The following is a 27,330-nucleotide window of genomic DNA, read 5'->3' on the forward strand; positions in this document are numbered from 1 at the left end:
CGCCTGCCTTGGCCTCCCAAAGTGCTGGGATTATAGGCGTGAGCCACCGCGCCCGGCCGGGCTAAATTACTTTTAAGTCTTTCTGTTCTGGAGTTACTACTCTATACTTCAAATAGGATTACATTCATATTCTATGACCTGGGATTAATACAAGAATTTCCAAACGACACTGACAAATCTATAGAGCATTAAAGATTTCCTATGTGAACACTTGTAAAATAACTTTTAACATCAGAAGTAGGTTTTATATCTTTATTCAGAGGTGATTCAACTATAGAATAAAGCCCTTTTAGCATTACAAAATCCAATGATTTTGAACTTTTTTTTTTTTTTTTTTGCTCAGCAATACAGTTGCATTTTACTTTTATAATCCTGAAGAGATTCTCTTATTTGGAGTTTTTCATGCATTCAGGTATTTAGCATGATGTCTGATGTGGTCAGTAATAAAGGTTGCAATGAAGTAGTAGCTATGATCATAACCCTAGAAGACAAAGAGATGATAAGACATTTATCTACCATTCAGAAACATCAATATTAGGAACATTAAATATATCTCTAAGATCATTTAATTTGCTTACAAATAGTCATGACATTAAGGGAAGTATGAGGAACGTTTAAAATTAAATCAAGGTTATCATATTTGTACTTTAACATTTTCACTGTACATTAAAAGAGCAGCAAAAATACGAAGGAAAACTAAACACTCTGCCTAGCTTCTAAACATAGCCTAACTTCTAAATGCTGCCATTAATATGTAAAGAGAGGAAGTAACACATTAATTAAATATGCAGAGTAGACATGTCATATCAACACTGTAGAGTACATTAAATATGTAGAGTAGACACTATCATATCAACCAAGATGAAAAGAATCAGGATTTAGAGACCTTAGAAACATGGGCAGGACATTTCAATTCACAAATGCAGCACATCAATAAGTCAGTGACTATTAAAATACAAAATAAGCACACAAACAATATAGAAAAAGAACACAAAAATGCCCAAATGTTCTATCATTGTTGGGAAGTCAAACATCAGCCATCATAAATCATGTTAAGAATTCCTCCTACACAGTAAATGCATGTCATATCTTTATTTGAGGAGAAAGGAATAATTCATTAAGTGCTGACATCCCTTAGCAATATATCAAATTAGGTAAAAAGTCAGTAAACCTTTGGAAAACTACATGAAACTGAGAAAAATGTAATGTGCTAAGCAGTTAAGTTGAAAGAGATTTCTATCTATCCAGTCATTTAAAACCACTGTTGTAGGTAAATGAAGAAATAATCCCTTTCTGGTGACTCTGACACCTCTTCTGAGTATAAGTTAAAAAATAGTCTTCCAAAAAAAAATAATAATAATAATAAAGTATTAAGGTGGTAAGAATTTTCATTATTTTTTTTGTTGCTGTTGTTCAACTTTTAAGTTCAGGGGTACATGTGCTGGATATGCAGTTACATAAGTAAATGTGTGCCATGGTGGTTCGCTGCTCAGATCAAGCCATCACCTAGGTATTAAGCTGAGCATCCATTAGCTATTCTTCCTGATGCTCTCCCCAACTCCCAACGCCCTTTGGCAGGCCCCAGTGTGTGTTGTTGCCCTCCATATATCCATGTGTTCTCATCATTCAGCTCCCGCTTATAAGTGAGGGCATCTAGTGTTTTTTGTTTGTTTGTTTGTTTTTTGAGATGGAGTCTTGCTCTGTCACCCATGCTGGAGTGCATGATCTTGGCTCACTGCAACCTCCACATCCCGGGTTTAAGTGATTCTGCTGCCTCAGCCTCCTGAGTAGCTGGGACTACAGGTGTACACCACCACGCCCAGCTAATTTTCTTTTGTATTTTTAGTAGAGACGGGGTTTCACCGTCTTAGCCAGGATGGTCTCGATCTTCTGACCCCGTGATCCACCTACCTCAGCCTCCCAAAGTGCTGGGATTATAGGCGTGAGCCACCACGCCCGGCCTGGTATTTGGTTTTCTATTCCTGCATTAGTTTGTTAAGGATAATGGCTTCCAACTCCATCCATGTCCCTGCAAAGGACATGATCTCATTCCTTTTTATGGCTGCATAGTATTCCATGGTGTATATGTACCACATTTTCTTTATCCAGTCTATCGTTGATGGGTGTTTGGGTTGATTCCATGTCTTTGCTATCGAATAGTATTGAATAGTACTGCAGTGAACATACGTGTGCATGTATCTTTATAACAGAATGATTTATATTCCTTTGGATAGATACCTAGTAATAGGATTGCTGGGTCAAATGGCATTTCTGCCTCCAGGTCTGAGGAATCACCACACTATCTTCTACAACGGTTAAACTAATTTACACTCCAGGTGGGAAGAACTTTCTAAGGGTATCAAACACCAGATAATTTATCTCTATCTACAATTAAAATACAAAGTTGAATATACTGAAAGAAATGAAAGTCTAACAAAGATTTTTTTTTTTCCAGTTTTGAACTAGTGAATGGTCACTGATGGGAAAAAATGGGAATTTTTCTAAGCACCTAAGAAATAAAAATAGAGCTAATAAAAATATCACTGACGCGTCAGAGAACAAGGCAAATCCCCAAGGTTTTGATGAATCAGTAAATGTTCTCAATCTCTCCCTTCCAGAGAGGTATTAAATGTTTATCTTGGGAACAGCAGTTAATTAAAAGTTCTAGTTTAAGATCAAGGTAACTTAAGTCTTCTAAAGCAATCTGTCTTCTATCATGGAAGTGAATGTGACAGGAATGTTGTCAAGATTAAAGCTGAGCCTCGTAATTACTTGGTGTCATGTCTCTCAATGATTAGACTAGTCCCAGCTGGCTAGTTAAATTTAGAGCTAAATTACAGTTTCCTATATAAAAAGGAAATGTAAAGAAAAGCATTTTCGCTCCATATAATTCTTGAATTGTTAAGAAGTTAAGGCCGGGCGCGGTGGCTCAAGCCTGTAATCCCAGCACTTTGGGAGGCCGAGACGGGCGGATCACGAGGTCAGGAGATCGAGACCATCCTGGCTAACATGGTGAAACCCCGTCTCTACTAAAAATACAAAAAACTAGCCGGGCGAGGCGGTGGGCGCCTGTAGTCCCAGCTACTCGGGAGGCTGAGGCAGGAGAATGGTGTGAACCCGGGAGGCGGAGCTTGCAGTGAGCTGAGATCCGGCCACTGCACTCCAGCCTGGGTGACAGAGTGAGACTCCGTCTCAAAAAAAAAAAAAAAAAAAAAAAAAGTTAAACAGGCCTGGAGTTTTAGGTCACAAAACCTGTAAAATGTACGAAGTATTATCTGCCATTTTTCACAGATCAAAAGATGGATCTGATAGAAAATGGGTACAGATGCAGGGAAACAGATACCTCAAAAGACATGTGTGACCAAGTTCCAATGTGACTGAGTATGCCATATTTTTATCCTTAGTTTCTTGTGTGTTAAGAGCCATCAGACACATATGAATAGCCATCATTATTATTAGAGAAGTCCCAAGGTAAACCCAGGAATATACTGCAAGACAAGACATCTAAAATCCAAAACAAATGACCATAAGCTCCATAATGATAAAGATTCACCTATATGAGAAAGAAGAAGAAGCCTGCCATTGAGGGCTCAAGAATTTTAAAAAATATCAACAAAAAGGCAATAGAACACATTTGAACTATTGGTATCCTGCTAAAGTTATACAATTTGAGCTAATTGTATCATCCCTGACTAGGGATTCTGTTTATCAGTCTTATTAAATGGGGATGGCTTCTTTAATTAAATTCTTTGACGAATAAGTTGGTATGATATGTTAAGCAGCTTGTGCAAATGCCTATGTTTAGTGACACTTGAAGGGGCCTTTTCTCCTCTACCTCACACTTTAAATGGAAAATCCTTGGTAGCAAAACTCTGACTCCTGGAGTATAAAAATAAATGAACACATTTCGTTCTTTCATTCTTCACTCAACTCTCAAAAAGGAAGCAGTGCTCCAGCAGCTATGATGGATGTTTATCCTAACAGGCAGTGTTTTCTTATATATTTTCCAGATCCAACTAGAAAAGCTTGGATAAGAATCCCCAGGTTATTAAATCTCTTCGGTGTATAAGGAGGAAGACTTTGCACTGTATTCATTTAACAAGTATGGAGAGTCTCTGTGCTAGATAACTATGCTAAATAAGCATTGGATACAGAGATGAATGAGAGATCTCTACATTTCTGGGATTCTCTGTCATGTTCTTACTCTTCTCCAACAGGCCGATGCAGAGGCTAAAACAGCCTCTCAATCTTCAAAAAGGTCCTGAGCCTTAAGGAGGTAGTAAAGCCTCTCCTTCTATTCCACAAAAAGAGAATACTGTTTCTGGAAACTTCTTCATAGTGTAACTCCAGTAACTAAAGATAAGACATACTAGGCCCTTCTTTTTCAGACTAAGATTTGATCTCTGTACACTAGATATCAGAATTCTGTTATCTGGTATTTTTTTTAAATTTAGATTGCCTGAAGCCAAAATCGAAAAAGAAAAAATTATGTAAATAGCCAAATAAGTATCTATGGTCACATAGCTAGTAAGTGTGGAACCAGGACTGGAACTAAGGCTATTTGACTGCAAATACTGTCCTGCTGTCATTTATCAAGCCATTTTCAGGCAGCATGATGTGCTCCTGAGGAGCAAAGGAATGGAACTAGAGAAATAATTCCAACAATCAAATAAGTTATCCCCAAATAAGTATCCCCAATAATAATAACCAAATAGCATCCCCAATGCACTAACCCCTCCCTCTAAAATTTTTTTTTGACATTCGACAGAGTATAAATATAATTTGTGAGCATTTAACACCATTAAAAAGAGGTAAAGGAATGTAATTGGGTAAATCATGTGCATGATTGTAATTACTTTCTTTCTTCTCAGATCATTTATTTATATATATCCCCTATTATTTTCAGCTTATTTTTCACAGCTTCTATCCCACAAGAAAATACAGTTATACAATATTTGTAATCAAATGATAAAGTAGGTGATAAAACTCTCGGACCCAAGGTAATCTTGGGTCAAAGCTGGTGAGAAAATCTGAAAGTAGACTCTCTGGAGCCACTACTTAGGCATGTTCATTCAGTTGTTGATTCAATTACAACGAATCTAAAGGAAATCTGCTTCAAGCTGTGTAGTTCACTCTTAACCTGATCATGCTGGAAGTAAAGTGAATAGCAAACTCCACCTGAATTCAAGATTGTGACTCTGGTGCTTTGAATACTTTCTTACTTTTTAGAAGAATTGAATGGTTCGTCTTGACTCCTCCTCATTAAGTATAGCCAACTATGTGTTCTAGTTGCTTGGGATACAGGCATTTTAGAAACAAATAAGTTGACTTATTTTTCCCTCCAAGAATGTCATCATGTTCTGACTCTGCTGTTTTCATAACAAACTTGAGAGATTTTCAGACTTTGTCGGCAGGCAGAAACAACAGAAATTTTGGGCACAGTCTTTGGGGAAGCAAATTAGGTATCCAACACGGGTACTGCCAAGAAATTAAGGTCATTTGGAAAAAACATGGTTTGGTATGCACTTATAGCTATAGTTACTGCAGTTAAACGTATTACTATATTTATAGTCAAATTGGTATTTGGATTTCTCAAGGCTGGTTGTTGACCTAAAATTTAATTGTGATGGTAAATGTTCAAATAAATCTGAAACAAAGTTCTTACTCCAGGATGGACACTAAGAGACAACAAGGTATATATAATGTATTAGTTTTTGACATTTTCTCACACTATATATATATATATATTTATATATTTATTTATTTATTTCACATGTGCAAAATATCTCTGTAAACAGGAAGACTGCTCAGATGCACAATTTCTCCTTGTGCTAGCTCTAATTCCATTCCTTTGCTCCTCAGGAGCACATCATGCTGCCTGAAAATGGCTTGATAAATGACAGGAGGACAGTATTTGCAGTCAAATAGCCTTAGTTCCAGTCCTGGTTCCACCACTTACTAGCTATGTGACCTTAGATAAGCAGGTTACTTCTCTGAGCCTGTCTCCTCATTTGTAAAACATATGGACAGGAAAGAAATGATATCTCATTTGGTGGTGTAAGAATTAACAATGAGTTAATGCTGTGAAAGCATTTTACAAACTGTAATGTACCACATTACACAAATCTAGATTTATTTGAACATTTACCATCATAATTATATTTTAGATCAATGTGCCTGACACATTATCCTTAAACATGGATAAAATTTTATTTAAAAATCATGATCATGTATAATTTTCAGTGCTCATTTTTCACTCTAAAATATTTTAAATTATATTCTGAAGCTTATGAATTTTTCTTAAAAATAAAAGCAGAATTTCCTTAATTAGGACTATAGTAGCAAATATAGAATTAGGTGAGTAGTGGACGATCAAAAATATTTTAGTTAAAAAAAACTTGCAAGCCCATTGGGATTCAGCAATTATTCTTAAACAACTAGAAATACCAAGTAGCACAACGTATAGATTAGTATGCAAGTCAAATAATATAAAGCACATGTGTGATAAATAATACTTAACTTCTGAGACTAAAATATGTAGTAATGTAGACTAAAATAAGGAGTAATAGGGGTAGATGTTTGTCCTTTACTACTACTGCAGCAAAGGTATCTGTGTAAAGAAAGATGTATGCGCTAATGTTGAAGATTAATCATCATTCAAGCATTAAACATCTTGTTATTTACTGGTTTGATGGAAAACAATATTTTTCACTGCCAAAAGCTTTCCTATTTCTATCAAATTTAGTGTTAGATATAATTAATTTTATAGGCAGGCTTTCACTTCAAGTGTCTGAATATAATTAAAAACTTACTAGAAGTAGCATTTTATATTCTAAAATAAAGTTAAGAAAATACTACAGAATCCTAATTTTTCATAGTTACATTATCTAGATCAAGCTAAAGTTTCCTAATACTTGCCTCTTGTAATCGAAAAACAACAGGGATTTTCTTTTCTGTACAGGCAGCTATGAAGTTATCAGGGAGTAACTGTCCATCTAAAAGAAACTGGTCATCTTTTCCTTGATCAATTAGTATGTCCAGCTGAGATCCTGGATAGGATTTCACAAGATAGGTAGCATCATATGCCTGTAAAAAGAGAAGTAACATAGAAAAATAAATTCAAAGATATTCTTCATGAAATACTATACTAGTATCAAACAGAAATTTAAAGTTATTTAAGCTCTTAGGCTGATTAAATCAGAAATATGCTTTTAAGTTGGTTCAAAACCTGACTTGCCAGGCTTTTATTTACAAGGTCTTTGGAATTCTATTTTCTAATAATAGTCTCTTCCCTACTTTCAAGCAGTCCTAGACTAGTGGCAAGAATCCCATATCTCAGGCATTCTTCACAAAATGGCCTTTTTCCTTCTAAACCTTTAATATTCTTAATCTCCTCTTGACTCTAGTAAGAACATGATTTTTTTTCTTCATAACTCCTTCCACAAATTGGAAATTAGAAGCTTCTTCTAACTCCATGATCTTTTTCCAAATATTCTCTATTTCAGATAATCTTTTTTTTTTTTTTAATGTCTCTTCTTTATGGCTCTAATTCCAGACATAAATACATTCAGCCTTCTTTTTTGCTGTTGAACAGCACCAAACCTCTGCTATCTACATAAGCTTTCGGAAAGACCTGGTATGAATAATCTGAATCATATCAACGTTATCTCAAATTTATTATCTGAGGAGCTGCCACTAGTTACAATTTTATGTTTTATCATCCACCTTGAAATATTCTTAATTATTCATATATATTCATTAACCACAACTTTTATACATTGACCAAGACAAATGACCATGAAAAGATTTGTCTTCTAAGTATCCTGCTTTTGAAGACTCTATTTCCTTTCATCTTAAAAGAGTGGGGTCTGACTTCTTCTAAATTCTATGATTTCATAATTCTACATGGTTTTCTGATTTCAATCGTAAATTAAATAATACCTTAAACACAACATAATTAAGACAGTAAAATGTACTGTCACTTGGAGAAAAGTACATTATCTAGATTCCTTTTTAGGTCACCTGTACCTCTACCTCTCACCTTCTCCCTCCAGTTAGTTGGTCTTTTACCCAGTTCTTCTGTTAGACCATAAGCCCCTGGTAGATGTGAAAGGGTCACCATTTTCGTGACAAAACAGCTCAGAACTTAGCATAGACTTTGCATCTGATGAAGACTCAAAACACTGATGTATATACAATGTCATTTCTCAAAGAACCTAATCCTAAATCATTTCTAGCATTCTTCAAATGTAATAAAAATTCAAGCCTAAACAAAACTGTAATCTAGTTACTAAAGGATGAACCCTTTATTTAGTTTGAATTTCAGTAATCATCCTTAAATAAAATTTGTTAGAATTTCAGTAATCATCCTTAAATAAAATAAGGGTTCATGTAGGAATGAACCCTGAACACAGAACTATACTTTAAATACTTTAAGACAAACAAGTTGTATTTTTTTATCCATTCCAGTATTTTCTGCTTATTAACAATGCACATGATGATGAGTTCATTTGCAAAGTATTCAAACTCTTGGTGGAATTTGTAAATGGCCCATTTCTGCATAAGAGTAAAATGGTTCTCAGGTAAAAGGGTCATTTTTATTTCCACTTGAAAGCACCTGTTTGCACGCTTGAAAAAGTAATCTTGCTGTGAGAATACTCACATAAATGACATAACAAAGTATCTATTTTTAAAGACTCTTATGTCTGGAATTTAAAATTGAGATCTGAAATGCTGAATTTTGAAAAAAAAATACACAAAGTAATTTAAAAAGCCAGGCTTCTTTGCTTCTGTTACATAACTGAGCATAAAATTAGTAAGAGGCAAGTCCAAATTTAGTAACACAGGTTGAACATCCCTAATCCAAAAATCCAAAATCAGAAATGCTCCAAAATCTGAAACGTTTTGAGTATCTACATGATGCTTAAAGCTCATGCTCCAAGGAAATACTCATTGTAGCATTTTGAATTTTTAGATTAGGGATGCTCAACCTGTAATATGTGGTATTTTTTTTGGTTATGTTAATTTAGAAGTTATGTTAATTGAGAAATAAAAATATAAATTAACCATTAGTAGAAAAAAAATGTAGCCCCAGAATATCTGCCATGATTCAATACAATTAGAAAGTAGGGTTTTTTGTTGACATATATATACACATATATATATCTTTTGCTAAGTTGTCTCAGCTCTAGAGCCCTAACTTGAGCAGGGTAGGAATATAACGTCTGTGATATGTCCAGCCTTTTAAACAAACTTGAAACTTAATGAGTATTAAGATAGCCATTCAGTACCTACCTTCCATTTACTTTGATCTGTTCCCAAATATCCACTAAAGGCTTTTTTGCCCCAGGGACAGAGTACAGGGTTGCAAATTGGAGCAAATGCTGACACAGACTTCAGAAACAAAAGAAATTTAAAAACAAGTTATATTTTGCTAAATTAAATATGAATAGATATTTGCAACTTACTTAAAAATATAGAATTTACTTGCAACTTGCTTAAAAATTCTGACTTGCCACGAAAACCCTGTGAACAATTTTCCTTTTGATATATTGCTGGCTTAGATTGCAGGCCTTTCCATAATACATCTTTTGTGTATTCTATTAAGAGAGCTAATAAATATAGATGCTAAAATAATGCAAAACAATACATTGTAATTTAATTAAGATACAAACAGAAGTCTATGTTCAGTGTTTCTGCTTTTTTAGCACTGAAAATTAATCTATAGTAATATAAAACAGTTCATGCTTACCTTAGTGAACATGTTACTAAATCTGACACATGATTTCTCTTAAACAGTATCAACAAAGCAGTGAGCAATGCCTTCCAATATGACAGAATTTTTAATACACCTCTGTGTTCTATACAATGTTCTTTTTCACTGGATGAGATGCAGAGATGGGATCTCTCAACTTCAGAGTACTCATCAATGTAAATGTTTAGTGGTATCTACCAGCTTTTTTAAAGGACAAAAAAATCAACTAAGTTTGCTTTTCTACCTCAGACATGATAAATAGACTGCCTTAAAAATGGAAATAAAAATGCTTACTTAGAAAGTCCACTGTCATGCCATGAATTAGTAAAACTTCATAATAAAGCGTACCAAAAACAAAATATTTGATGCCACAGCAAGAAACTGCTATGAGAAATATTTTCATTTCTCAGTAGCACACCTAAAATAATCAAGAAGTTCTTTCTAAGAGGAGGAAATGAATTAAACCAATCTTAAGGGCATGAATAGCCCTGCAAATTTAAAGGCAGAAGAAATTTTAAGATGCTAGTTGCTTTAACAGTTCCTTATTCAACTCTTGTAACATGCTGTTCTGCACAGTATGACACACTACATATGGTAGTTAATTCAAATTTGACTCTGGGAAAGGCTGAGAGTGATGTTTTTTAATCAAGCTGCATTTCAATTTTCATTAGAGGCATTAAGAACAGAATTCTTAAGTTTCTACAAATCATATCATTTACCTCAGAAAATCAAAGTCAACTTTACAAAGATATTCCTGGTAAGAATATAAATGATAGATCCTGCCACTGTAACATTAATCAGTAATAATAACCTTTAGGGGAAAAAAGTGTGTTCCAAACTACAGTTGGAATAAAAACAATGAAAGGAGAAGCTACATTTTATAATACTTTTAGTAGGCCAAAAAGAAGGCACTCTTGCTGAATTCCTATGCTTCTGATTCTGTAGCTTATACTCTATGGTCAAATTAAATACCCACCCATCAAACACCCCAAAGTTCTCAACACTAGAAAGTTTAGTTCCAATACTAACAATATTATAATTTTACTCTTTGAAGGTTCCTAATATTCAAGAGAAATATTTATCACTAGAAGTTTAGATAACCTTACTTTGTATTTTCCAGGATTTTTTAAAGCACAGATCAGAGCTCCATGGCCTCCCATGGAGTGGCCAAAAACAGACATCCTTTGGGGATCCACTGGAAAATTGGCATTTATGAGTTGGGGAAGCTAGAAAAAATATAATAGTGTGACAAAAGATATCAAAGAAAATAAGTTCAGACATTTTCAAAGTTATATAAAATAATTACACAATCAATATTGCCAAATCATAATCTTACAATGGTTTGAACTAGCAACAATGAAAATAAAACAAAACTAAATCCTCAGGTAGACCATGGTTACTAATATACCTCTGGGAAATATATTGTACAGATTTCTTAGAAAACACTTTAGGAAGGTGAAGCAGAAAGAACCTTTAAAATGTTCTTAAGTTTTGACCTAGTAATTTCACATTTTGGAATATATTCTCAGGAAAAGTCCTTAGGGAGATATTCACAAAGATAATCAATGCAGTCATATTTATTAGGGTAAAAATAGATACAAAACCATAAATATCCTATAAGAGGAAAAAGTAAATTATGGCATATGACAGAATATTATGCAATTATTAAAATTAGAACACTGGAAAATATTTTTAGATATAACTTATAAAAAGAACAAAATAAAGTTTAGAATTATGTGAAAACTAGTCATAGAAACAGTCTGGAATATATCAAAACATAAGTGTTTTGGGGGCGTAACAGAATTATGGGTAATTAAAAACTTACATTATTGTTTCTAAGTTTTTATGGTATACATATTAACAACGAAGATCATATAAAATTTAGAAAATGCATAAACAGCATACAAATATTATTAATAGAAGTAATGCTTTACCACTTATGTTTTCTAACTAAGCCTTGGCTTATCACTATAAAATACATCCAAATGAACCGGCTGCCAGGCAAATTAAAGGTTTTTTTCATACACCATTTTCTTGGTTATTCTGGGTAGTATAAACAGGTCTCAATATATAATGATTAAATCCTTTAATTGTACTTACTGTTAATTTAAATTGCAGTAAATAGGACTATAGTACTAGTAAACTTTGGAATTCTTACTAATAACTTTTATACCCTAGTTTAAAATCCTCAGGATTGTAAGGACTCTGTGTTCAAAATCAAACTCTTGGCAGTCATCAGTTAATAATTACAATACAAATTAAATTACCTCCTCCGTGACATAAGAGTACATTCTGTAGTTGGTTTTCCAAAGATCTTCAGTAGCATCAACATAAAATCCAGCACCAGTGCCAAAGTCCCAGCTCTCATCTTCTCCTTTAATATTGCAGCCACCTATAACAAGAAACAATCTTGTGGTTTCATCTGCTCTGTAGTAATGGCCCATGTTTAATAACACACTTTTGGATCAAGCTGCAAGTCCATTTGCATGGGAACTGTTCACCAAATGTTGTGAGCTCTCTGCCTTTGGGAGTACATGATAGGATTATACTTCCTGCTCCTCTTGCTCTTGAATGGGACCATGTGACTCGTTCTGGCCAATGAGGTAAGAAATGACCTTCCAAGCTGGAGTATTCAGCTGCCAAGGTAAGGCAAACTAACTTTCTTTGTTGATGAAGTTTCTTTCTTATGTACTTTGAACATATGCTTCCTTACTCTGGTTTACCTGTCAAAAGGACTGATATCTTCTTTTTATCTTTCAGACATGTGTTGTGATCCCTTCCCTGATGACCCTCTCTCACTACCAGCACTTTTTAAATTCTCTTTACAAAGGAGTGGGGAGGGAGATGCTTGTGCTTAACTCACTATCTTGAACTGAAAATGTTTTCTAATACGCTTTGTTAATGGACTCATTCCATCACATTTCCCTATCTATCCAACCTCCACTGGAATCTTATGTTTCTTTTTAACTTGTTACATTTTATTTTATATACTTGCATGTGGTTAAAAATCAACCATTGGGATTTTGAATAGAATTACAGTAACACAAAATTTGAAGACATGACCTTGTCTTAAGATTCATTTTATCCATCTAGAAACACAGCATTTTCCCATTTATTAAAGTCTTCATTTATGATAACAAAATTTTACAGTTTCCTTTTTATATATCTTTCTATTTTTCAAGTTTATTCCTTGGTATTTTATATTTTTGATGCTATTTTGAATTAAATCTGTTATTATATTTCTAACCAGATACACCTTGTTTTTGTATAATATAGCCTGTGAAAGGAAATATAGTACTTGCCAGGCCAGCCATATAACTTCCCTAGTTTTACTGCCATTTAAATTCTATTTCCTGAAATTTCTAGAGTCATAAAACAAGTTTTAACTGTCTGATGCATTGAGTTCTCACATATTTGATACTTTCATTTCTCTAATGTAAATATTCAAATCATTTATACTAAAACTAATACTTGTTTAACTGTATGGTTGATGTTAATAGAGATGAAAAAAGATGTAATTATCATGCAACAAGACATTATACCTCTGGAATAGAAAAATAATTTCCTCTGCATTACACATTAGTATTTTGACAGTAGTACCAGTATGACATATGAATTGAGTTGCTTAATCTCTGCTTTGAAGTATCTTAATCTGTACAATGGGAGTAGCAAAACTATCCTCTTTCATAAGAGCCATGTCATGAGTAAAACTTGAGGAAAATGTATAACATGGTATTTTGGAGTCACGATGCCACTTGAAAGGTTAATAGAGATAACAGCAAAAATATAAAACAAATTGTATAATGTATATATCATACCACTTATAACACTCTTAAAGATTTAGATTTTTATAAAGGATATCTGGACCACAAACACTTACGAGGGCTGGTATCTGGAGCAATGACAACAAGACCATGTTCTGAAGCAGCTTGATGATAACCAGATTTTGATATAAAATTTTGTTCTGTGCAAGTTAAACCTGAAGATAAAAAATATTGTTATTGGGCACACATGGACATAAAGATGTGTACCATTAGCATTGGGGACTATTAGAGCAGGGGGAGAGGGAGACAGACAAAGGCTGAAAAACTACCAATTAAGTACTATGTTCACTACTTGGGTGATGGAATCATTCAGCAAACCTCCATGTCACGCAATATGCTCATATATCAAACCTGCACGTGTACCCCCTTAATCTAAAATAAAAGTTGAAATTATTAAAAATAAATTATCTCATGCTATATTGTGAATGGTTTATAAGCTTTAAACTTTTTATAATGCAGGAAAACAAGCTCACTTGATATCATTAAAAATATTTTTTTGCTTTAGAAATAATTTTGAGTAAGACACTAAAATTCACTTTTTGACAAAATTTGTAATAGTATTAACCTAAGAACTGTGTTAGCTTAAGTGATCCCATAACTGTCCTTTTAAAATCACTTATTGGCCGGGCACGGTGGCTCACGCCTGTAATCGCAGCACTTTGGGAGGCTGAGGTAGGTGGATCATGAGGTCAGGGGATCGAGACCATCCTGGCTAACACAGTGAAACCGCATCTCTACTAAAAGTACAAAAAAATTAGCCGGGTGTGGTGGTGGACGCCTGTAGTCCTAGCTACTTGGGAAGCTGAGGCAGAAGAATGGAGTCAACCCGGAGGCGGAGCTTGCAGTGAGCTGAGATCGTGCCATTGCACTCCAGCCTGGGCAACAGAGCAAGACTCCATCTCAAAATAAATAAATAAATAAAAAATAAATAAACCACTTACTAAAGTTTCAATTACTAAAATCCTTTGGACCAGCAGTGTTTGGGAATTCAGAAATTTTCAAACTGTAGATTGACAATATAGTGCATATGCCCAATATTAAAACAACCCCAGTGAAGTGTTATCAAATATGCTAATTAAACATCACACTATTCCTGCACCAAAACATAAATATTCACAGTAAATAAGCAAATACGATGGTCCTCATAATACAATTTTTTTTTTATATACAGATAGTTCTCAGCAACAAAATTTAGCTTGATCATCTTTGTATTCTTCACTGAACTAAAAAAAGAGTAATGGTGACCATATGCCATCCTTAAATTGAGTTTTAGCCTCAGTTTTTAGAAGTTTCTGTTATTTTTCCTAGCTCTATGCTTTTCAGTCATAAGATAGAGGAGATGACTTAATTTTTTACTATAGGTATCTAATACTACAATGATATGAGAATGGTGAGGAATGAACTAGCCATCGATTTTATTTATCATTTCACCAGTTGAGAGAGATTTGGTTTGTTTATACTTTTTGGCTATTTTAGTGTGCTATGAACATTCATGTGCAAGTTTTTGTGTGGACATGTTTTCAATTCTATTGGGTACACAGCTAGTAAAGGGCTGTTTCAATGGTCACCTTCACTTGAGAAAGATACAAATCACTACACACGAACTATCTTTTAAGATTTCAGTTTGGCTGTTTTGATTTCAGCTAATTTCTTTATTTTAGCAATATAATAATTGTGTAATCTTTCTGTCATTGTTTTCCTTAGACTTACTGGGAAGTAAACTTTCTGAAATTCTTTTGTCACCATTTCTCATGTGCACTGGTCAGGCAATCTTACCTTTACTCAGAAAATCAAGCCTTAATTTCCAAGGTCTATCTTCAGCATCTCACTAAGGAAACTGTCTTGTCATTTGATGTAAACAAACAAAAATTCTGTATTTTATACTTGTAAAGCTCAGATATGTCTTGCTAGATTCAATTTTAGTTAGAACTTAGAGCCCTATTATTAGAGTACCTATGACACAATGCCTCAGTGCTTCTGATCTGGTTATTATTTAGCCAAGAGATATGACTATACTAGCCCTCATCAGAAACAAAATGCAAAAACAACAGGAGAAAAAACTAAATACAGCTCTGGACTGTGAGTCAGAAAACTTGTTCAACTCCGTATTACTGTGTGACCCTGGACAATATTTAGCTTCTCTGGGCTTCATTTTCTTTCTAGGGATTACATGATTTCTAAGATCATTGTTAGCTATACAATATTACGTTTTCTAAGACAATTAAATAACTAATTTTGTTGCTCTTGCTTTTGGCAATACCTAATGCTCTTCTAGCAATCAGTGCTCTTCAATCACAAAAATGTTTTCTTGAGTTAAAGTCAGAGATGTACTTAATCTTTACCCTTTAAGATGAAATATTTATTATCATTTTCAAAGACTGGTATTTGGGACTTGTCCTTGATGAAACACACATGAGGGAGGATTTGTTAAATCAAAGTTACAGGAACCAATTTGAAGGAAACAAAATTAAAATAGTACTCTGTGACACAATTTAGTTGCTAGGATTCTCTCCTCATAATGTTTGCTTCTAAAGATGAAGTACCAACGTTTTGTGAAAGAAAAGTTAGCATAGAGGTTTCAAAACTGCAGGTGTCAAAATCTTACTCTTCACAATCTATTCTACAGTATTTAATAGGAAACACTGATTAAGAGAAGCCTTAGGGTTCTTTTGTGACTTTCCAGGTTGTCAGAGAAGCTCTATGGAGTACAATTAAAATATTTTAGAGAACACTGTATGAAATTATTTGACTTCTTACAATAGCTGATTTCTAATTAGAGTATCTTGGTGTCCTGATTTCACCTAATACTGTTCTAACGGACTAGTAAAGTCTCTATAAACTCCAGAAATGCTTGGGTAGGTACAAATTAAGTAAATAAGTTGTCTAAGCCCTTGCTATCTGAGTACAGAACTTTACATTACCTGCTAAATTTCTTGGTCTATTGGAAAAAGTGTAATAAGTGAAATAAGTGTAATTCAGTAGGTTGGAAATTATTCTGAGGATAAAGTAACAGAGTAGACTACAACAGGCCCTTAAAGTCTTTCATAAATAGCTCAAAAAGCCTACCAAGTCAAAATAAAAGGGTAAGGTAAGCCAGTGAAAAAGAAAATAGAAACGACTCTATAAAACTCAAATGCATAATACTTACCCGAGAGCCAATACAGTGCAGGGCACTTTTCAGTTTCTGCCTTTGGTGGTAAGTAGACAGCAAATTTCATTTTGCAGTTCAGTTCAACACTAGTTTTAACAGAAACAACGACAAAATATTAATGCTCCTCATTAATCAATACAGAAACAAAATAATTTTGTACTATATAAAAAGTAAGATATATAGTAAAGGTCCAAAATAAGTTATTTAATGTTCAAAATAAGTGGTTCCACCAACATTTAAGGAATATACTTGTCCTTTAAAGAAAGAATGTGGTCAATTGAGCATACTGATCTAAACCAACCTGAGCCCATACTTTGGATGGCACTGTCATTTTGGGCAAAATAAGTGAAAAAATAAATGTAATTCATTGTGGCACTTATTAAAAAATAGTTTGTTTCTAAAGAAATGTATGAAATAACAAATCATCTTTTATACAAAAATGAATTCTTGAGATCTTACATATTTGTTCATGTGCACTAAAATGCAACACATCCTTAATTCCCTCTTTCATCACTAATATTTTATCACAATCTAGAAAAGACAATTTTGATGAAAACCACAGGCATTTTTCCAGTAAACAGTAATTTATGCAACAATGATCCCTCATGGCTTTATTTAAAACATCATATAAATGGAAGTAAACTCTTACTACTTCAGAGTAAACACCTATCTTTTTAATCAAAGTTATATGTACTAAACAGTTTAAAGTAAACTGTAACTGTAAATAGTAAATACTTCCACAAACTTTGTTATGAAAAACTAGTTTTTCCCTGCCCCAACCTTCTCATTTGCCATATTCCAGAGATAATTAATTTACCTCTTTTAGCTGATTTTTCTGGTATTTATGTCTCTATCTAAATAATATGACTTTATTACTGCTTCTAGATTTTTCAGTTTTTAGTTATTGTCTATTGACTTCCCATTAGAGAAGGATTTTACTTAACTTTCACCTCCCTGTCTTTGCTCTCTGCATGCCCCTACATTTCTCCTTCCACTTTCCTATCATATATAATTTTGGTTAATCAATATGAAGAAGTTATAAATGCTATTCAGAGATGAGCCATGTACTATATTAGAATTCCTTTCCTTTTTCTTTCAATTTTTTTTGTTTTCATTGAGCTAGTAATTCTCTCCTTTTTGTTACTGGTTGTCTTTCCTTGTTAGGAATAGACTAAAGGCTCCATCATGAGAAGTTTTCTGTATGCTCCCTTCCATTCTCTGCATATTGGTGATTTTCTTTTTCCACATTATTCTAAGCAACTTTTCTTGTTGATGACTGATGGCACAAAAAAATTCTGACAGCTGTTTTTAGGTTTTCAACTTTTGTTAGGGAAGTTGAAACATTTACTTTCATAGATTACCATATCAAATCCATATTCAAAGCAGGGATGTTATCAATACGCAAAATCAAGAGACAGCATAATCTTGTTACAGGATAGTTGGTGCCTTACGACCTTTCTTGCACACTTAAAAATTTGTTAAGAGGGTATATTTCATGTTAAGTGTTGTTATTACAATAACATTTTTAAAAGAAGACCTTTCTCAAGCAGTTGTGGAATAAATCAGGTCTAAAGTATGTTCAACAGTGGTATGATTAACACTTACGTAAAAGAAAAAAAAAAACAAAAAACAGGATTATCAAGTAATCTGAAACCTCTGTCCCTATCATGTCATTAAGATGCCGCTTAATTACCAAAAGAATACAATCTCATGCACAGAGATTGGTGTGGTAACTCTATATGTATTACTAATTCAATACCAAACTCCCCCAATCCTGATGGGTTTCATAAATTTCCTCTCTAATAGAGTCAGTTCTATCAATTTCATCTACATTAAAAATATCTCTTCAGACCAGTACTGCCAAACAGAACTTTCTACAGTGATATTAATAAAAATGTTCTATTTATGTATTGTACAGTACAACAGCTTCTAGTCATGTGACTACTGAGCACCTGAAATGTGGCTAGTGGGACTGAAGTTTTATTAATTAGCTAATTTGATGTAAATGGCTGCATGTAATTGCTGGCTACCATATCTCCAACTTTTGACCTGCTGCTTTCTAGTTGCTGCCTTAATATGGCCCCTCTCATCTGGAAATTCTTTCTCTTCTGATCTGTTTTCTTGGATTTTATGTCTTCAGCTATCTTGCTTTAGTCCCTCATTTTGGTGAAGCATATTATTCAGTTGCTTCCAAATTGCACGGGAAATACACTTTGAGACCTTTCATAGATGAAAACATCTTCATTCTACTTTCACTTAACTGACAACATGATTGGATACAGAAGTTAGCCTTCAGAATCCTGAAAGCACTGCTGCTCTGCCTTCTTGCTTCTAGTAATACCGTTGAGCTGACCTAAACCTTTGAAGATTCTTAATCTACTTTCTCTTTATCTCAATGTTTGAGAATTTTCTTTGTTCCCAACGCTCTAAAACTTTACAATGTTGTTGGTGTAGATCTATTTTCATCCATTGTACTAGACAACTTTTTAAATCTGGCAACTTCAGTTCTGGGAATTCTTGAATTATTTCTTTATTATTTACATCTATACCTCTATTTCTGTTCTATTTTCCAAAATTCCTAATTTTTAATGTTGGATTTTTGAACTAGTCCTCTAGTTTTCTTGTCCTTTCTGATTTATTGCTTTTATCTTATTTCACTTTCTAGAATGTTCAACTAACCCTTCTATTGAGTATTGTCATTTCTACTATCAAAATTTAAATGTCTGGGCTTTTTTGTACTTGAGGATTTATTTATTTTATTTTTTTTTTTGAGACAGAGGTTCGCTCTTGTCGCCCAGGCTGGAGTGCAATGGTGCCATCTCAGCTCACTGCAACCTTTGCCTCCCAGATTCAAGTAATTCTCCTGCCTCAGCCTCCTGAGTAGCTGGGATTACAGGTGTGCATCACCATGCCTGGCTAATTTTTGTATTTTTTTTTTTTTTTTTTTAGTAGATACAGGGTTTCACCATGTTGGCCAGGCTGGTCTCGAACTCCTGACCTCAGGTGATCTGCCTGCCTCGGCCTCCCAAAGTGTTGGGATTATAGGCATGAGCCACCACACCTGGTCATGTACTTGAATATTTTTAATAGCATCCTATAAAGTCAGAGGTCAATATCTTTTATGCCTTTTATATGAAGAACAGTTCATATCAAATTAAAGACTATACAAATGTCTAGTGATCTTTAGCTGCCCACTGCTATTTAAGAGTGAAACACTAAAAATCTAGTTGAAAGCACTGTGCCTACAAGTGGAATTGTCAACCATTGCTTTACTGTAAGGTCTGGTTAGATTACTTTGTTGGCAAATCTCAGTATCTTGAAATCTCTTCCTTTGGGTTACTCAAACTCCCCACAAGGAAATTCTTCTAAAGGATATAAGACTAACTCCCCAAATTTTGAAAGCTAGTGGAAGAAACTCAGTGTGCAAACTTTTATTTAATCTATTTGCAGTATCACAACTCCCACTAATTGTGTCTGATATTCCCCAATACAAACAGTTTACTGTCACTAGAGAACATACCTCCAATCTTTCTCCAGAGTTAGGAAGAGGCAGTGCATAAAACTGGGACACTCTCAGATCTATCTCCTTTTAAAAACAGACTTTCAATTAATCTTCCTTTTTCTAAGCTCAACTTGTATCCTTATTTTCAGGTGTCCCTGGTGCCTCCAATTACTATGGCTTTATATAAATTGTGTCATTTCAAAGCTTTTTCTTGCTGATGTTTAGAATTTAGCTTTCTAGGTTTTACTGTCAGGTACTACCTCTCCATTTGTATTCCTGCTTCTAAAATGTTATCCTTAGCTCCTGTCTTCTGCTTCTTTATGCCTTTATAGGCATATGTATGCATGTGTGAGTGCTTCATCTCTTTACTTAATGCCCTGTTAGTCAGAGTTTTGGAGGCAGCAGAAGCAAATGCATGTGTTTAGTGTGCCATCTTCCTCAAGAAGTCCAGGTATTTTTCCTACACTTAGAAATCCGCAAAGAAAATGTTTTCAGAATTTTTACTGGCAACATAAACATTTTCATAAAGTTTCAGAAAAGCATCAAGTCAAAGCTTGAAGATACTTCTCTATTAAGACTCTACCTCACACAATCATATCCACAGCTAATTAAGTCTGGTAAAATTGTCAAACTGATAACCACAGAAAGAGAGCAAGCAAGTTTAAAAGTAAAATGAGGTACTATGATATCTAGATAAAGACTTGTTTTAAAATAGAACAAAATAATCCAACAGAATGAGAGGTTATCTAAAATTATATCTTCTTAATAGTTACCTGTCATGTTCAAAAACTTTCTGCAATCCCCCAAAGCACTTGTTGCTGGAAATCTGCTTCAATGCCATTCTTCTCCTATTAGTAAAGAGTAATCTCATTAATTTCCAGAGAATTAGTTCCTGAAAAACTTGAGATAAAACTAACTGCCTTCAGATAAATTATGTGAACATACAACTATTTTCTACTTAGAATTTTTTTCACATTTTTCTCCAGTAAATAATATTAAGAAACTGATTAACTCTTATACATGCATTTACACGTGTTACTCACTTTTAAAAGCTTTCATACTTTGGTATATCATTACTAATTTATTAACAAGTTTTTTTGTTGTGGTGGACTGCCCCAAATTCTTTTTAAAAGAGGCAGAAAATACATAAGTTAAGTTACCAATTAATTACCTTAGTTTAGAAGGTTAAAAATTGTTAACAGTCTGCCTGTCAACTGCAATAAAGTAGTCAAGGAATTGGTATGACTGATTATAGTTGATTTTAAAATGGAAGAAAGATGAAGTGATAATGATTTTGGTAATAATAATATATAACATTACTGAACACTTACGGTGTGATACATATTTTTCTAGATATTAAACCAGATCCAATTACTCATCCCACGAATTTTTAAGAGAAAGTGATATGAAACTTTAAGATCAACATTTATTTCTCCTTTTAAAACAAACCAGTAATATATGTCTGTTAACTTCTTTTCTGTCCAACAAATCTTTTAAATTTTTCATGTAAAAATAATTTTAAACTGACATGTAAAATGACATATTTTATTGCTTTTAATGATAAATATAAGAAAAAAGTTGGAAAACTCATCTTTATCATAAATGCCTATTAAGCAAAGGGAAACCACACTGATCCTGACATGTACCTCTCAAAGAAAGATTCCCTTCCTATTCCTAGAAGCACTGTATTAGAATATAAGGCAGTAAGTCCTACATATTGAAGAAAAAGCTTTAGATATCAGGAATAGGTATTACCACTCTGGCGATCTTCTCAGTGAAATGCACTACTACATGCCAGTCAGCTGGAGCTTTAGGATTACTCTTTCAAAGATATATATCAATAATCTTAAAAAGCTAATTCGGGAAATGTGTTTATAAAATACTTTAAAAAATTAGTTTCAATCTTATCTTTAATGTCTTCAATAAACCCAAATAGTTTTATTTGGAAGACTGGGATTTGAACCCAGGAAGTCTGACATCAGAGGCCCTACTCTTAACCGCTATGCTGTCCTGACTCTCTAGAAGTTCTTTAAATACTCTTTTTTTTTTAAAAAAAGACACTGTAAGATAACTGATTCTATAGAATTATGATATTACAATTGTACACAAAGAAATTACCATTTGCTCAGTTTTATGCTTTTAATCTATAAAAGATTAATTCTTAAATAATAAACTCCCATGAGATGCTACTGAAAATTAACTTTAGCTACTGTTAACAATCCTATCTCAAATAATGAACTTACAGAGATACACACTAATTTTAATATATTAATACATACATATAAGACTAACAAATAAAATTTATTTGCTCCATTATTCCACAAGGAAACCAGATTTACTTAAACTTAGAAAGGACTATATCCACTTTGCAAACGATGGTACACTGAGCATGTATCTGGTACACAGGAGTCTATATCTTTGCTATTCGCCTATTTTAATAAACCTTAAGTTGTCAGTTTTCTCTGCTCTTAAAATTCAAAACCAAATGCTTTTCATTTGGCCAGAAGAAACAAGGTTAAAACACTTTTTAAAAGTTGGTAGAATATTTTTTAAAAAACAAAGCTTTTAAAGTATTTTTTTCTACCCACCCAGTTTAGAAACTACCTTTAATTACAAATCAAAAAAATATGTCAGGCTTAAAAAGAAATATGACTTAAACTAAGAACTAGATATGAAATACTGTGATGTACTATAATATCTGATATGTTATAATGGGTGGTTATATTTTTCAATAGAATTTTTCTAAGTGAAAAATAGCATGTTTTAAAACAAGCTATTAGTGGTATTTTCATTCAATGTTCAGAGTAACATATAAACAATAAAATTACCTGTCCAACTGCTGATTGCTTTTTGCTTGTACCAAATGGTAAACGATTCTGAAAAAAAGACCAATGGTTTACAAATGGGATACACTTTTCACAGGAAAGATTATACAGAGCTTATATATACACAAGCATTCTCAATAGATATTTTCTTCTTTTGAGGTAGGTGACTGTACACCCTGATGGGATACCACATCACCACTTAATCTAATTACCTTAATTTCCCATAACCTAATTATTTGCCACAGGCCACCTTAATACCTATTTTGCCATAAGGCTTGGTGGTACTTGGTCAAAACCATCTGTTGAAGTAAAAGTACTATGAAAGTTTTTTATCTATTTAAATCAGTAAACAAAGTTTTCAAGTGTAATTTTGAAGGATGAGATGTAGCCAACTGCTGAGTGAAGAAAACAAGAGTCGGGGCTAGGTAAGCAGAGGAAGATGGATCTATCTGGCTTAGTTGTAAGTCGAATTTGTAACATGGGGATAAAAAAGGAGGGAAGAGATGAGGACTGAAGGACTACTAGGGTGACTGGAAAGGATGTGTAAGAAAACTGGGCTTATGAACGATTAAGTGACTGATATTCAGTAAGAAAAATTTACATGGAAACTCACATAGTATATATCATGTCACTTGTCTGATAGGTTTCATTTAGGCTCTAGAACAAATATATATTTAGGTTCTAGAACAGATTTTGTGGGAGAAATAGGGTGACAGAGTAGGGTGGAATACCAAAAAACACCCTTCCTCCTTCCCCCCCCAAATAACAAACAACAACGAAAACAGAAAAACAATTTCACAGTGCCAGTGGGAGTTACATAATTTTTCCCAAATGTTAGTGAACATCAACATTCTTTGGAGAAGAAAGGGTCTCTCAGTGCATAATACATCCATTCCCCTAAAGGCCAAACCTTATTGTTCTTCCCTTTATTTTTCATTTTTAGTTTTTGGACACAAGGTCTTAGCTGTGTGGCCCAGGTTGTAGTACAGTTGCATAATCATGACTCAGTGTAACCTAGAACTCCAAGCTTCAAGTGTGATCTCCCACCTCAGTCTCCTGAGCAGCTAGGATTACAGGTCCACACCACACTGGAATACTTTTTTTTTTTTTTTTTTCCGGTAGAGACAGGGCTCTTTACTTATTGAAGTTAAATGTCATCCACCTCCAGAAATCTGAGTTCTATTTTTATCCTTCTTCCCTGTGTCTCAAGTTTTCCATATATCTCTACATGTGTTTTTCGTTCCCATTCTCTGATTCCTTGGATTTCGATGTTTCTTCATTTCCAGGGTGTCCTAGTCCACTGGCTCTTAACATCCTAGACAAGTGTTCCCAAAACCAACGAACTACAGTTCCAATAACTGGCTGTTGACCACCACTGTGCTGTTCAAACCCTCTTCTAAGTGAAAACTCAGGATCTGGCTTCTTCCCTTTCACTGTCTCCTCCCACCTCCCTTTTCTTCACTCTTTCCCTAAACCCCATTCCCTAAATTTCAACTACATTTTCTGGGTGAAATAATCTAAATCTGCATCTCTGCAACCAATCTTTCTCAAGCATTAGTACCCATAATGAAATGTCTTGCTGGACCTTTCTACCAAGACATGTGACCAGCTATTAAAACTTATCACGCCTAAAATTAAGCTTCTACATCTCACCTTCAAACCATTCTTTTCATTGCCTCCCTTTTCCAGACTCATGCCTATCTTGCCTAATCCACATTTGAGATGCCTCAAAGTTACCTTCTTTTTGAATTCCCACTGCCATCATCCTAATTATATATAAGAAATTAAACTTAGCCTCTCCCTTTCTTTCGAAAACATCCCACTACGATCAATCCTACATGAAAGCCTAGGGTTTTAATCCACTTAATTTACTGGTCAACAGATCCCTATAAACAGCTCATCTGCAGCCTAATATGGCCTACATGGAATTGTTAGTCATTTTTATTTAGTATTTTTAAAACTGTGATAAAAACGCATACATAAAATTTACTATCTTAACCATTCCTAAGTGTGTATTTCAGTAGTGTTGAGTATCCATGAGTCATATGTGAAAACACAGTTCGCCAGCTCACAATAATTAGCAGATGAGAACTGCCTGACCACCCCCTGGCATGCTGCAGGTGGAGACTGCTAATCCCCTTCGCTGTTAGGCCAGTAGCTGAGAACCAGAAAGTCGCTGAAATGGAAGACCATGTTAATTGTACACTTTTCTTCAAGTTTAATGCCATTAAAATGTCAAAATTAAAACCATGCAGGATCACTGAAATGTAAGAATGAATAAAACTCCATATAAACTTTAGTCATATTCCACCTGTGTGTAAGCATAGTCTTTTTTTTTTTTTTTTTTTTTTCCCAGAGAGGGTCAAACTCTGTGGCCCAGATTGGAGTGCAGTGGCCTGATCTCAGCTCACTTGCAATCATCTCGGCCCCCGAGCTCAGGTGATCCTCCTGCCTCAGCCTCCAGGGTAGCTGGGACCACAGGTGGCACCACCATGCCCGGGTAATTTTTTGTAGAGGAGGTTTTGCCATGTTGCCTAGGCTGGGTCTCTTTTCCTTCATAAAAATTCACATGGCTTGCCCACGTAAGGATTTCCATTAAACTCTGGGGAAAAAAAAAATTTTTTTTTAAATATGGCATCTACAAACGCCAAACACCAATGGTTCTAAATATGGTCTATAATTTGGTCTCACATTATTTTTCTGGTCTCACTCCCTATTATGTTAGTTAAACTCAACTATGCATAATTCTGGGATGGCCTGGATGTTGCTATCGCGTGGCTTTACTCAATGCCACGGTACAATGGTTTCAAAGCAGGTTCTGGGGCCAGACGCTCAAGGTTCAAAGTCTGACTTCACCACTTATTACTACATGACACTGGACAAGCTCATCTATATGCCTCATTTGCCCATCTGCAAAATGGGGATACAGTAATACATATTTGATAGGGCTGCTCTGGGAATGAGTTAATTCACGTAGTGCTTAGAACGCTGCTTCTACCACACACACAAACATGAGCTATTATTTTTCCTGCAACCTGAATGCCCTCCTTCCAGGTGCGCTCAATCCCATTTCCCTGATGACCCCATCAGAAATGACTTCCAGTCCCCCACAGCGCTCTGAGAGCATTTTACGACCCGAACAGATTTCGCCAAACTCCGAAGACACGGGTTCCCCTCGGCACCACGAGGTGAGTGCTCCTGACCGCGCCACTGGGTCGTGCCCCGACGTGGACGCTGCCTAGAGCAGCAGGTCCACATTCCCCTGAACCAGGCGCCGGTGGGCGGTAGGAACGCGCTGAGGCCCGCTCCCTCCTTACAATGCGTACACATCTACTTCACATGTTCGCGCGGTGGCTGCGGATCTAGGGAAGTCTTTGTGAACAGGAAAAAGCTGTACAAATGTAGCGGGCAGTAGGTAAACGGGAGCTTCCCCCGGGATGTGGCACGCCCGAGCGCCCCGAGTTACACTAGGTTGGAGGCTCAGAGAAGAAAAAGGGATTAGGCGCAAGGCTTCGCGTCACGGGAAAAGGTCCCTGGCCTCCTGTCATGGATGGTGGCGCTCAGGGCCCAGGGTCGCCGTCTCTGCGCTCGTGCCTGCGGATATCTGCACCGCAGGCCTCAGCGTCCGCCCCGATCAGGCCTAGCCGTGCCGCCGCCGCAGCTGCAGCCGCAGGAGGGCTGACAATGTCCAGGCCTCTACCCGGACCCAGTCTTACCTCCCGCGGCTGAGCGACCAGAAGAAGCGACCCGAAGTAAAAGGCGGGGCTCAAAATGGCCGCCGGGGCCTCGCCTCAGCCCCGCCTACATGACGCCCCGCCCCTCCGGTCCCGCTCACTCTCAATTTTAACTCTGAGAACCCGCCCTTTTCCAGTCCAGTCCCCACGGCCCCGCCGCCTTTGCACTTTGCACTTCCCGGCAGCCTCCGCGTGGGCGTTCCCTCCAACTCCTGTCTTCGCCCCCGTTTCCGCTCTTTGTGGTTACTAGGACCAACGAGGGGGGCGTTTAAGATTAGTCCCTGTCACCATGTCTGGGACCAGTCTGCTATGCGTGCTCAGACTCTTCCCAGAGCCAGCAGCAAGAACCCGAGGCATTAATAAACTTGAGGTCTAGCTTCACTTGACTCGTGCAGAGGGTTTCCGTGTCACTTATGTAGAAACTAGGGCCTAATTTCAACTCTCCCAACTCCTCTGTCCCAAGACTATCCAAGTCACCTACTTGGTAGCTGGAGATAAACAAGAATCCTTTGAAATCTACAGTGGCTGACACAGCGGGAG

At 35.4% G+C, this 27,330-nt stretch overlaps 1 protein-coding gene across 2 annotated transcripts; it reads right to left on the reverse strand.

Annotated features, from left to right (window-relative positions):
- Window positions 1-238: 238 nt before the first annotated feature.
- On the reverse strand, window positions 239-27,330 carry ESD (esterase D). Of its 2 annotated transcripts, none has more exons than XM_050766373.1 (10): window positions 27,272-27,330; window positions 23,060-23,107; window positions 21,005-21,079; window positions 16,727-16,815; window positions 13,635-13,733; window positions 12,022-12,146; window positions 10,861-10,980; window positions 9,295-9,393; window positions 6,919-7,086; window positions 239-481 (listed from the first exon to the last, which is right to left on the reverse strand). In XM_050766373.1, the coding sequence occupies exons 3-10, from the start codon at window positions 21,070-21,072 to the stop codon at window positions 401-403; spliced, it is 849 nt and encodes a 282-aa protein (XP_050622330.1). In that variant the 5' UTR covers window positions 21,073-21,079; window positions 23,060-23,107; window positions 27,272-27,330; the 3' UTR covers window positions 239-400. The 2 variants fall into 2 exon arrangements, with proteins under 2 accessions (XP_050622330.1, XP_050622328.1); XM_050766371.1 differs by lacking the exon at window positions 27,272-27,330 and adding an exon at window positions 26,773-26,880.

This window comes from Macaca thibetana, chromosome 17, assembly GCF_024542745.1.
Source record: "Macaca thibetana thibetana isolate TM-01 chromosome 17, ASM2454274v1, whole genome shotgun sequence".
Lineage (NCBI taxonomy): Eukaryota > Metazoa > Chordata > Mammalia > Primates > Cercopithecidae > Macaca > Macaca thibetana.

Coding starts and splice junctions, on each gene's coding strand:
- ESD (XM_050766373.1), bottom strand. CDS start 21,072: ATGGCATTGAAGCAGATTTCCAGCAACAAGTGCTTTGGGGGATTGCAG. Junction 10,981..12,021: donor ACTCTTATGTCACGGAGGAG/GTAATTTAATTT, acceptor TATTTTTTCTAG/CTTCCCCAACTCATAAATGC. Junction 7,087..9,294: donor CAGATCAAAGTAAATGGAAG/GTAGGTACTGAA, acceptor CTCTTTTTACAG/GCATATGATGCTACCTATCT.